Source organism: Carettochelys insculpta, chromosome 1 (genome assembly GCF_033958435.1).
Source record: "Carettochelys insculpta isolate YL-2023 chromosome 1, ASM3395843v1, whole genome shotgun sequence".
In the NCBI taxonomy this organism is placed as follows: domain Eukaryota; kingdom Metazoa; phylum Chordata; order Testudines; family Carettochelyidae; genus Carettochelys; species Carettochelys insculpta.
The window spans coordinates 366,606,073-366,618,691 of NC_134137.1; the positions used below are offsets into that span (position 1 = coordinate 366,606,073).

The 12,619-nt window shown below is 43.3% G+C and overlaps 1 protein-coding gene and 1 pseudogene across 1 annotated transcript in view; one reads left to right on the top strand and one right to left on the bottom strand.

The window, feature by feature from the left end:
- Positions 1 to 12,102, top strand: part of CCDC3 (coiled-coil domain containing 3) — a 71,600-nt gene extending 59,498 nt beyond the window's left edge. Inside the window, exon 3 of the mRNA XM_074984181.1 lies at positions 10,071 to 12,102. Within this exon, the coding sequence (XP_074840282.1) occupies positions 10,071 to 10,346 (276 nt within the window). The 3' untranslated portion in view covers positions 10,347 to 12,102. The remainder of the gene's footprint in view (positions 1 to 10,070) is intronic.
- LOC142007512 (NADH-ubiquinone oxidoreductase chain 4-like) lies at positions 211 to 2,292 on the bottom strand (annotated as a pseudogene).
- Positions 12,103 to 12,619: the final 517 nt, after the last annotated feature.

A 12,619-nucleotide genomic window follows, 5' to 3' on the forward strand; every position in this document is an offset into this window, starting at 1 on the left:
TTACTTGGAGTTGCACCAAGAGTTATATGGTGCCTAAAACCAACAGATGGCTGTTATCCTTTAAAAGTGAGAAGGCTAAGATGTTACTCTTAGTTGGTAGAGTTAGCAGCTCAACCGTCGTCATTCTTGGTTTATAAGGAGGTTTGAACTCCTATTTTTAGAGCCACAGTCTAATGTTTGTTTTAAACTATATTAACAGAATGAAGTGCCTCAGATTAGTTCTGGCTTTAAAATTAGTAGTATTGGGGGTGTGATGTGAAGGATGGTGAGGAGGTGTTCTCGTGTTTGGGTTGGGGCGAGATTTTTGATGTGTGAGGGTAGTTGACCTCATTGTGTTGTGATGAATATGTAAAGGGTGTATGTTGCTGTGATTAGAGTGCTCAGTCCTGTTAAGATGATTGTTGTGTTTGATCAGTTGAAGAGAGAGATTATGGAAGTGAGTTCTGATAGAGGGTTAATAGTGGGGGGTAGGGCTATGTTGTTCATGCAGGTGATAAGTCATCATAAACTGAGAAGGGGGGCTAGTAGTTGTATGCTTTGGGCTATTAGTAGGGTTCGGCTGTGGATTCGTTCTTAGTTTATGTTGGCTAGGGAGAATAGTATAGAACATGTGAATCCATGAGCAATTATTAGGGCGATTGCTCCATTGTATCCCCATTCTGTTTGGGTGAGTGCTGCGGCAATGACGAGTCCTATGTGGCTTACTGATGAATAGGCGATTAGAGATTTTAGGTTGGTTTGTCATAGGCAAATTGAGCCCGTTATGATTATTCCTCATAGGGCCTGGATAATAAATGGGTAGTAGAGGTTGTTTGTTGATAGGTTAGTGGCTATCAAGATGCGAATAGTTCCGTAACCTCCAAGTTTTAGAAGGATGGCTGCCAGGATTATTGATTCTGCGATTGGGGCTTTGATGTGTGCTTTTGGGAGCCGCAGGTGTAGGCCGTATAATGGGGCTTTAACTATGAAGGCAATAAGTAGGGCTGAAGCTCATATTGTGTTAGCTCATGTGTTTGATGTCGTCTGGGGGGTTAATTGTATGTTTAGGGTGTATAGGGTGCCTGAGTATGTGTATAGGTATATTAGGGCGATTAGTAGTGGGATGGAGCCAATGGGAGTATAGAATAGGAAGTAAGTTCCAGCATTTAAGCGTTCTATTTGATTACCTCATCGTGTAATAATAAATAACTGTTGGGATTAATGTGGTTTCAAATGCAATGAAGAATAGGATTAGGTCTGTAGCCGAGAAGGCTAGGATAAGTGAAATTTGTAGAAAGGCTAGGGTGGAGATAAATATTCATTTTCATTGAATTGGTTCTGTGATTAGGTGGTTTTGGCTAGCTATGATTATTAATGGGGTTAGCCAGCATGATAGGACGAGTAGGGGGGCTGAGATTTGGTCTACAGCTATGTAAAGATTTGAGAAGGTTATGGTTTGTCATGGAGATGGTTTGAGTCATTGTAGGCTTAGGCTACGTCTACACGTGCACCCAACTTCGAAATAGCTTATTTCGATGTTGCGACATCGAAATAGGCTATTTCGATGAATAACGTCTACACGTCCTCCAGGGCTGGCAACGTCGATGTTCAACTTCGACATTGCTCAGCCCAACATCGGAATAGGCACAGCGAGGGAACGTCTACACGCCAAAGTAGCACACATCGAAATAAGGGAGCCAGGCACAGCTGCAGACAGGGTCACGGGGCGGACTCAACAGCAAGTCGCTCCCTTAAAGGGCCCCTCCCAGACACACTTTCATTAAACAGTGCAAGATACACAGAGCCAACAACTAGTTGCAGACCCTGTATATGCAGCACGGACCCCCAGCTGCAGCAGCAGCAGCCAGAAGCCCTGGGCTAAGGGCTGCTGCCCACGGTGACCACAGAGCCCCGCAAGGGCTGGAGAGAGAGTATCTCTCAACCCCCCAGCTGATGGCCGCCATGGAGGACCCCGCTATTTCGATGTTGCGGGACGCGGATCGTCTACACGTCCCTACTTCGATGTTGAACGTCGAAGTAGGGCGCTATTCCCATCCCCTCATGGGGTTAGCGACTTCGACGTCTCGCCGCCTAACGTCGATTTCAACTTCGAAATAGCGCCCAACACGTGTAGACGTGACGGGCGCTATTTCGAAGTTACTGCCGCTACTTCGAAGTAGCGTGCACGTGTAGACGCAGCTTTAGTGTCGCAATTCAGAGGCTGTGGGCTGTTGTGGCTGTTCACAGTTGATTTGGTTTGCATAGGATAGTCGTGGGGATTAATATGATTGTAGGTGTTAGGATTGTTAGCATTGTAGTAGGTTGAGGTTTTTTAGCTGGTTTGAGCCATGAGTTCGTGAGGATGCAACTAGAAGTGATAATCCTATTTCTGCTTCGCAAGCTGAGAAGGCTAGTAGAAGTATAGGGGCAAGTGTGAATGATGAAATTTGTAATTGGGTAAATCATATCGATATTATGATAAATAGAGATAGTATTATGCTTTCCAGGCAGAGTAGAGTTGAAATTATATGGGCCCGGTTGAATGAAAGTCCCATAATGCTAATGATGAAGGTGGAGGAGTAGATGAAATGCAGTGGGGTCATGAAGATAACCATGGGTTTATTCATGATTAAGTAAGTCGAAATTAGTTGTCTTATGGATTAGACTAGTTATCCTTTATGTTTATTCTGCTCATTCTAGGCCCCCTTGAATTCATTCATAAATTAGGCCTAGAGTTAGGAGGAGTAAGAGGGTCAGTGTTCATGATAGTGTGTATAGTGGGCATGGTAGTTGGATTGCTCATGGTAAGGGTAATAGTAGTGCGATTTCCAGGGGCACTATGGAGGAGACTTCAGTGGCCTGCTATCTGAATCTGATGGGCACGCCAGAGCAATTTACTCAGCTGGCTTTCACTGACACTACATGGTCACAGGTGTTTCGTGTTTTACACCAACAGTCATTTTGTGTGCAGCAGGAAATGGAGCCTGCTGGCAGAAGATGTAGACTGACAGCACAGAATCTACACACAAGCAAAATCCAGTTCCTTGTGGCCTTCTGAGGTGTGAGTGATAACAAGTGATCCCATTTACACTAGTCCTGTGGCACCTTATAGAGTAACTGATACTTTGGTGCATAAGCTTTGATGCATCAGATGCATCTGATGAAACGGGTCTTTGCCCATCAAAGCTTATGCTCCAAAATATCTGTTAGTCTATAAGGTACCACAGGACTTCCTGTTGTTCTCGAAGATACGGACTAACTCAGCTACCTCTCTGATAATTTACACTGGTGTAACTCTAGAGCACTGCTTCTGAAACTATATTCTGTGGAACGCTGGTGTTCTGCGGACAACGAACATTTGAAAAAATACACAGGGTATATAATTCCTGTTATTAAAAGCAAATACAATATTACTCCATTGTTATGATGCCTGATTAAATTACTTCATTTTGGTTTTGCTCTATATGTTGCAATTTGGGATTTTTGGTCAGACGACAATTTTTTGGAAGAAAATTTTCATAGGTGTTCCGCATAAAAATTATTATTGTTTGGTGTTCTGTAGCCTCAAGAAGTTTAAGAAACACTGTTCTGTAGGACCTAAGTGGAGTCACTGTACATTTATACAAGACTGAAAGTGGGCAAAATGTGGCTCTAATCTTGTCTATAAAAGCGGAACCCTCAGCACCTCATTAGCATGGCACCAGCCATGGTGCTTCAAAATTGCCACTTTTCGCTGCCCCTTGGCTCATCCAGGCAGGGCTCCTTTTCAAAAGGACCTCGCCAACTTTGAAATGCCCTTATTCCTATCAGCTGTAGTTAGTAGTTCACAATTTTACACTTAAGTTCTTTCAAACTTTTGGGTAAACGCCCATCTGATCCTAGTGATTTATTACTGTTCAGTTTATCAATTTATTCCAAAACCTTTTGTAATGACACCTGAATCTAGGCCATTCCTCAGATTTGTCACCTAAAAAGAATGGCTCAGGATTGGTAATCTCCCTCACATCCACATCCTCAGACGTGAATACCACTGCAAAACATTCACTTAGTTGCCCTGCAATGACATCATCCTGGAGTGCTTCTTTTAATCTTGATTGTCCAGTGACCTGCTTCTGATGTACTTAATGATTCCAGTTTTTTTGCTCTTGCTTTTCACTAGCCCTTCTTTAAATTATATTTGACCTTCCTAATTATATTTTTTACACTTCATTTGATAGAGTTTGTGCTTCTTTCTATTTTCCCCACTAGGATTTACCTCCCCCTTTTTCATTGATGTATTTTTTTATCTCTCACTTTTATTTAGTTGGTAAGCCATGGGTGGCACTTTTTTGGGACTCCTACAGTGTTTTTCAAATGTGGGGTATCCATTTAACTTGGGCCTCTGTTGTGGAGTCTTTGAGACATTTCCATGCCACTTGCAGGGATCTTATTTTTGCACTCTACCTTTTAATTTCTGTTTAACTAGTTTCATTTTTGGGTAGTTCCCCTTTCTGACATTATGGCATTTAATGTTGGGCTGCTAGCTTTTTTCCCCACTAGAGGGATGTTAACTTTAATTATATTATGGTCACTCTTTCCAAGTGGTCCAGCTATATTTGCCACATTGACTAGATCCTGCACTCCACTTAGAAGTAAACCAAGAATGTTCTCTCCTTTTGTGGGATCTAGAACTAGATGCCTCAAGAAACGATCATTTATGGTGTCAAGAAACTTTATCTCTGCATCCCATCCTGAGGTCACATGTATCCAGTCAATATGGGGATAGCTGAAATTCCCACTTGTTACAGAGTTTTTTATTTTTAATCACCTCTGTAGTCTCCCTTAGCATTTTACAGGGACAGTCACCATCCTGGTCAGGTGGTCAGTAATATATTCTTACTGCTACATTCATATTATTAGAGCATGGAATTACTATCCATAAGGATTCTATGGAACAGTTTGATTCATTTAACATTTATTATATTCATTTGAATCTATGCTGTCTTTCACATATAGTGCCACTCCCTGCACCAGCATGACCTGTTCTGTCCTTCTGATAAATTTTGTGCCTTGGTATTACTGTGTCCCATTGATGATCCTAGTTTCTGTGATGCGTATTATATCCATATCCTCATTCAATACAAAGCATTCTAATTCTCCATCTTTTTATTTAGACTTCTAGTGTTCGTATAGAAGCACTTTAAAAACTCGTCATGATTTACTTGTCTGCCATTACGTTATGTGATTGATTAGGACTCCATCATTTGACTGTTGCACAATTAAAAGGATGTGGGGGGAGGTTTCCTAGTCCTGTAAAACACAACAGGGAAGCAGAATGTCAGGAGGGCTTCTGGCTGTCTATTACATAGGTTATCAGCTGAAATAAAAGTTCTTTGGGACCAATGCTACCCTAGCATACAGGGCAACCGTGTTGTCATTAGTAGACTTGCACTGGGTTAGCTGGAATTTAGTAGACAATCCTGACGATGAGGCACAATGAGGAATAAAATGCAGATCATACAAAATAGGTATTTTGGCCCTGGACAGCTCAATAATAGTTAAGAGATGCTCTGATATGAGTCACGCCCCACAAAAAGATAGCCTAGATGGAGAGATCAACAGTAGTCAAAGCTGATTTTTGTCACTAACGTCAGCAGCTAGGGATTCTGATACATCCAAGAGTTGTGCACTATGTAACAAGATGTTATTCTTACATAGCTATTTCTCAGATTGGAGTCATATCTCTGCATAGGAACTGCCAGCCTGAGTCAGACCCAAAGTTGATCTAGTGCAGTACCTTTTCTCTGGCAGAGGCCACCAAAAGATGCTTCCAAGAAAGATGCAGGAAATCTCACAATAGCTAGATATTGAATGATATTGATGACCCATGAAAATTATGTTTTCATCCCCAGTAGAGACAGATTTAAGAAACTGCAAGTGACAGCTGTAAGCTTGATTTAAGATTAAATGTTTGCATTGAAGCCTTGCCTGTGTAACCATTCTGCCGGAAGGAGTCAGCAGCAACCATGGCCGGGTTCAACATTTAGGGGTTCCTTTTCATCCCTCTAAGACAGAACTGGCTCAAGCCCCCACCCAGTAGCCTGGGAAATTCACACACCCCCAGGCACCTTGGAGACGCAACGCTTCCCCACTCGCAAGCAGAGAGTCTGAGTCTAGAAAAGAACTTCAATGAAAGAGGCAGAAAGGTCAGTTAGCATAAACTTGGGAAAATACCACACCCAGAGGTCATAACCAGTCCTCAAGTAACTGTCCCAGCTGAAATAGATTGAGCAGTGTCCTGGGCTTCTCAGGCTCACCAGTCCAATACTGTAAACAGCTAATCCACACACCCAACTTTCTCCATACCCCCACTTCAAATGCCAACTTACAACTCGGCCCAGTCTGTGCGGGCACTGACACCTCACACTGAGGCATTCCCTCATGGAACCTGAGGCAATGCCACTTTTGCACTGGTCCGGTGGTCTGCTTGCTCCTTGCCAGCTGCCACACTGGCCATCTGCTGGTCGCATCGGCTGCCCACTGCCGCTCCTACCAGCCAGCCGCCATCTGCTCCGTCCATTGGCTGCTGCTCCTACCAGCCATCCGCCGGTTGCACTGTCTGCTGTGGGTTTAGCCTCAGGCAAAACCCTGCGATTTCAGCTCTTAGTGGCCTTGGCTGCCACCCAGTGATTTCAGCTCACAGCATCTACCAAAGTAGAGTTTCATGCAAGATACAAACACTAGTATCCAGCTCTATCTTTTAGCAGGTTGGGAGCACTAGTCAAACCAGGCTTATAGCTGTAGGGCCAAGGCACTCAGTTAGCTGGTTCAACCGCATCCCTCTCCTTTTGCTTTACAATGCTTTAAACCAGGGGAGCCCCATGTAATCCATGTCCCATGCAGTCACGATGACCGCCCTGTCCCCCACAATGACTTGGAGCATTGGTGAGATTTCACAGTTCTAATACTGAGTGTTAGCATAAACTGTGATTTTACAACCATGTGTTTACAATAGACAAAATTTCATTGCTTCCTTGCTATCCATCAGGCTTTGTTTGCAAGGTATCACATATACACACCTTTGCATTCTCATGCAAATGATCTCTGGGAGACACAATCCTCCCAGCCTTCAGCTGCATTGAGTTGCTGCTGGCACATTCCTTACACGTGGGACAGGGGAACATGGAAGCGAAGAATTCCTGGCTGATTTCAAATAGCTCATGGATTTCACTTGCAATATGCGTTAAAAAAATTCCTTCTCTGAAAAGCATTTGCTCCTTTGTTTTAGGCATTCTGCTTGGTATGCATTTATAAAGCTTCCCAGGGTGGGGGTGGGGGTGGAAGGGACTGTGGTGCCTGCAGATGGCTCTGTCTCCAGCAAAGTTTTGGGTCTTGTATGTAAAATGTACTGAAGCAAAGTAGCTGGCTGCAACAGGAAGCTGCTGCAATGTTATCCCACGGAGGTTTTTTACGTCTGGAAGGTTTCCAAAGCAAATGAAACATTACCCATCTACCTACCACCTGCCGTTTGCTAAAAAACATTACAAAACAAGATGGAAAACATAATGAATAAGTACATGCAGTTATATACACTATCTCTTCAAGGATTCGCTTATTTATTAGATTTCAGTTTTATGTGTACTCTATCCCAAAGGAAGCCTATCCAAAGCCCTCAATGCCTATTTAAAAAAACACAAGAAGATAGGAAATACAAAGGAAAATGTAATCAAAGAAACAGCACTCCTTCCTCTTAAGCCCCCCTGCCCCAACATTTGATGGCCTGTTGTGACAAATGCAGCTTAAAATTCCAATCACACTATTAAAATTTGAGGAATATTTTCCTAGATAGAATAGGAGGAAACAAAGGCTCTAGAAATGACTTCACTTCCTCCAGTTGCTACTGTACTTCCATGTTTATTGGCACGATGCACAGATTTACTAACATGATGCATTAGGAATTTAAAACCTTTGGTTCCCTAAAATTTTGTCCCAAGCAGTGCCTCACTTCAATTTTTTATTAGCACAAGTTTTCATTTTTTAAAATAGATTTTATAACACTCTTCAGACAGCCACATAGCTGGGAAGTGAAACATAAAACAAAGGCTGGAAAAAGAGAAAAACCACGTGATGAGCCATAAACCATGGGTGACACTTTTTTGGTTCTCCTACTGTGGTTTTTAAATTTGGGGCATCCATTTAACTTGATCCTCTTTAGTCTTTTGTAGGCTTACGTTGGGTTAGCTGGAGGTGATAAGTAACTTGTTTGTAATGTAACAAGCCTAAATATTTGATACCATTGTTGAGAAATTATTTATCAGGCTACTCCTTAGCTTTCCATTTCTACTTGGGCTCATTCATCTGGGAGAATTCCAAAATGCTTTGCAAACTCTGAGGGCATTCCTGTAGTTGTCATGCAGGCATGACTCTTGCTGAAGTCAGGGGAATTTTTCCTGAGTAATTAGAGGGCAGAAGAGTGAGGAGAAGATGGATGTATTTAGGAACACTAAAATGCAGCAATCCGCTGGTGCATTGTACACTGTGCAACAGAGGGGTTGGATTGGGGCAGAGGATTTTTGAACAAGGACAGACTTCTACTCTCAAGAATAAGGCCATGGGTGCTTTAATGTCCACCCCAAGATGACCTGATTTTGCTTTTTAAGGTCTTATCTAAGAGACTTATACGGATGGAACCGCATAACATCTGGGGTTGTTTTAGAATTTCGAAGGGCAGACTCCACACTTGCCAGGAGCTGACCTTGTGGTTCCAGGCAATGGGGGCACATCAAGTGTGAGATTTAGATCATTGTGCCAGCCCCTTCCTCTCTAGCCTGGAACTCCAGAATGGTTAAAAAATAAATCTGTGTCCAATTATGTATTTTGCAAAAGGTCAAACCCAATGGGCTCAATTTAAATCCCAAATATGAAACAGTCGAAACAAGCCAGGTCGCCCTCTTAGGTTCAACTGAATGCCACATTGATCTAAACCAGTTGTTTTTGGCATATGGCCCAATAGCCCAGGGTAGGCCTATTGAGGGAGGGGTGGCAGGGCAAAGGGGCAGTTCACAGAATCACAAGGCTGGAAGGGACCTCAGGAGGTCATCTAGTCCAGCCCCCTGCTTCAAGCAGGATCAACCCCCACTAAGTCATCCCAGCCAGGACCTTGTCCAGCCGGGACTTAAAAACCTCAAGGGATGGAGAATCCACCACCTCTCTAGGCAACGCATTCCAGTGCTTCACCACCCACCTGGTGAAGTAGTTTTTTCTCATATCTAACCTGCACCTCTCCCTCTTTAACTTCAGACCACTACTCCTTGTTGTGCCATCTGGCACCACTGAGAACAGTTTCTCACCCTCCTCTTTAGAGCTCCCCTTCAGGAAGTTGAAGGCTGCTAATAAATCACCTCTAAGTCTTCTCTTCTGTAAACTAAACAAGCCCAAATCCCTCAGCCTGTCCTCATGCCCCAAGGTCCGGCATTTCAAAGGAGCCAGGAGCTCCAGCTGCCGTCGCAGTAGCAGCGGCAGTGGCAGGAGCTCCAGCCCCTTTAAGAGGATACAGAGCACTGTGGCACTGCTCCAGGCATGGTGGGGAGCAGGGCTCACTGCCCTAAGCCCCGCCCCTCTGGTCATGGCCACACTCCCTCCAGGGGCAGGGAGCCTGGCCGCTCTTCCACCTTGACCCCGGGCCCACGGCAGCTCTTGGTGCCATTGCCCTGGAGCTCTGTAGATTATACCTAAGATTTCCAAAGGGATCTGCTCCTCTGTTCAAACATTTTTGATCTGCAAGTGAAAAGAGATTGGAGACCACTGATCTAAACTAGCCTCTTATGGAGCTCATTAAAGTGATGTTGACAGCTCATGTTCTTTAGAGCTGAACTAATTGGTTCTTATATTCAGATAAGCACAGAGAGAGAGAGAGGACTTTAGAAGAAAGCTGCAAAACGGAAAGGACCTTTTGAGAGCAATTGTCCAGTTGTGGGGAATAGGAGCTACTACTGTGGAGCGTTCCATCAATAAAATATTTAGGGAATTTACATGTGTCTTAATAGTATAAGTTGCTTCCTGGCTTTGCTTTCGAACTCATGTGTCCTCTATCCTTTCTTCTGTTCCCTCAGCTCATGTGCTCTTCGGTCCAGAAAGCCCTATTTGAGGAAGAAGATCAAGTGAAGAAACTGCAGCAGAAGGTGGCAACCTTGGAGAAACGCAACAAAGAGCTGCGAGACCGGGTGAAGAAAGTCAAGAGGTCCCTCCGGCAAGCCAGAAAGAACAACAAACACATGGAGCAGATAAACCGGAAGCTCAACGAGAAGCTCTCCTCCACAGGAGGCCAAATCCCACATATTAACTCTTTGAAGCAAGACAGCTCCCACGCTAACTACCTTAAAGTATAATGCAACGGTTAAGACACAAGTCAATGACACTAGTGACTTAGGACCTGATCCCTCATTCGTTACACAGCCAAATACTCCAGGGGGAGTGTTGCCTGCATTAGAGTGCAGGATCTGGCCCATTCACGTTGTCTACACCAGCATTTGAACCCTGTATGAAAAACCAACTGGAACTCTTTAGATACAGTTCTAGATAAGCAACATTCACACCAGATTTGGCTGGATGATGTAGACTGGACCAAATTGCCCGAAGAGTGTTTCCAAAGGAGCATTCAAGTTAAAGCAGCACTAATCCACTTGAGCTCCATCTTCACTGCCCAGCCTGGCAGTGCTTGAAACCATTGTTATCTGGGATGGTGTCTGGGATCTGATCCAGCATTTGTCGTCAGCGGGAGTCTTTGTACTAACTTCCAATGGAGCTGAATGAGGACCGGGGGCGGGGGGGGAAGAAAGAAAGAAAAATAGATTTCAGATCCAGTTTTCAAGAAGACTTCAATTTTCAAAGTAGACAAGGTCACCAATCTTGTGATCGCTGTTTTGAGACATGATGGAGATTGCCGTGCAACCTCATTTACCTAAATTTAGATACCACAGAATTCACGTCAATACCAGCAGGGCATTACAACTAAGGTCGTTTATATGTGTATATATTTTTAAAAAAAAACCCTTGTAAAAATATTTTTATTACACAGTTGATAGCTAATTTGTTAAAGTATGAAGTAAGTCCTGTTTCTTGGCGCTTGTCGTCCCTTAAAATATATTTCCCAACATTCTTCATTAGGCACCGCAAAAAAAAAAATTAGAAACTTAATTATTAAGATGTCTTAGGTTAAGGCAGCAACCCCATTGGTTGACAAGGCTGACAACCTTGTGTATGTATTTCAGTTCATGAGTTGGAACTGATCAGCCAAATCACCGTCTATCAATACACTATGGAAGGACAGTGAAAAGAGGGTAAAGGAACACAGTCTGTACATATCCACTGTTGGAGGATTTTTCAAATATTTATTTTATAATCAATTTACATGACCTGAATAAAAATACACTTAATATTTTCAACTATAGGACACGGGCAGCTAGACTTTGCCCAACCAAGGGCACCACTGACAATTTGCTAGGGATACACCTGACTTGCATAAAAATAGACCAGGTAGCTGCTTATTTTTGTGCCAGAAATGTGGGCCATGGAAGTACAGGTGCCTGCATGCAATGCTTGATCAGAACCCTCAAACTGTACCAGACCACCCAGATTATGGCAGAACATTGCGTGCAGAACATGTTGTCTCTACAGGCTTCTCCTGTGTACGGAAGAGGAGAGCAACCACCGGCCACATTGGGCTCAGGGACCATGCTTGCATTAGGACCTAGAGGAGCCTATACTAGCTTTTATACAACTCTCTGAGCTGAACTTGAGACAACTGTTGCTTTGACTTCTAGGAAGCTGATGAAACTTTAAATTATCTTTCAATTCTGCTCCACTTGGAAACAGATGCACGTATTTTTCTCCTGAAATACTAGCAGGTCTTAAAAGTGCGACTCCTCTATAAGCTGCAGCACCTTCAAAGTGTCTGCCTGTGGCAGCAGCATAATTCAGGTTGAAATAGTACAATTCCTGGAGAACTACTATGGACAAGAAGTTCGCTTAGCATCTGAAAAACCATCCGTGGATTTTTACTCAGTCAAACATAAAATCCAGAGAAAATTATCTAGGTTGTATGCTTCTCCTTTTAAGCTGTTGGAATAAAATTAACTGGTTTCCCAGTATTGGTATTAGAGAGCTGTGCTAATTTTTTTAAATAAAACCATTCTGCATTAATCACTTATGTTAGTAAGGCCAATAAGACATTACTGCTAGAACTCTCACTTTGAAGCTTTGTTCATACCAGTTCCAGAGGTGAAAAAGTACAAAAAAGCACAACAGTTTATTTCCATCTAGGGATTTCAAACGTTCATTGCATATCAGTTCACTGAAGTTGACAAAAAGAGCAAATGTTGTTTCTTTTGAAACTTTTTTTTTTTTTGGACCAGCTGTAATAAGAGGTCTAGCAGCCCAAACATGACGCTAGGACCACATCTGCACTAACCCCCTCCTTTCAGAAGGGGCATGGTAAAGAGCAAGTTGGGAAGATGCTAATGAGGTGCTGTCATGAATATGCAGCACCTCATTAGCCTAATGGCAGCCACACGTGATTCAAAAGTGCCGCTTTTGAATCGTGCGCAGCCCGTGTAGCCGGGGGCCTTTCAAAAGGACCCCCTCTGATTTTGAAAGCTCCTTC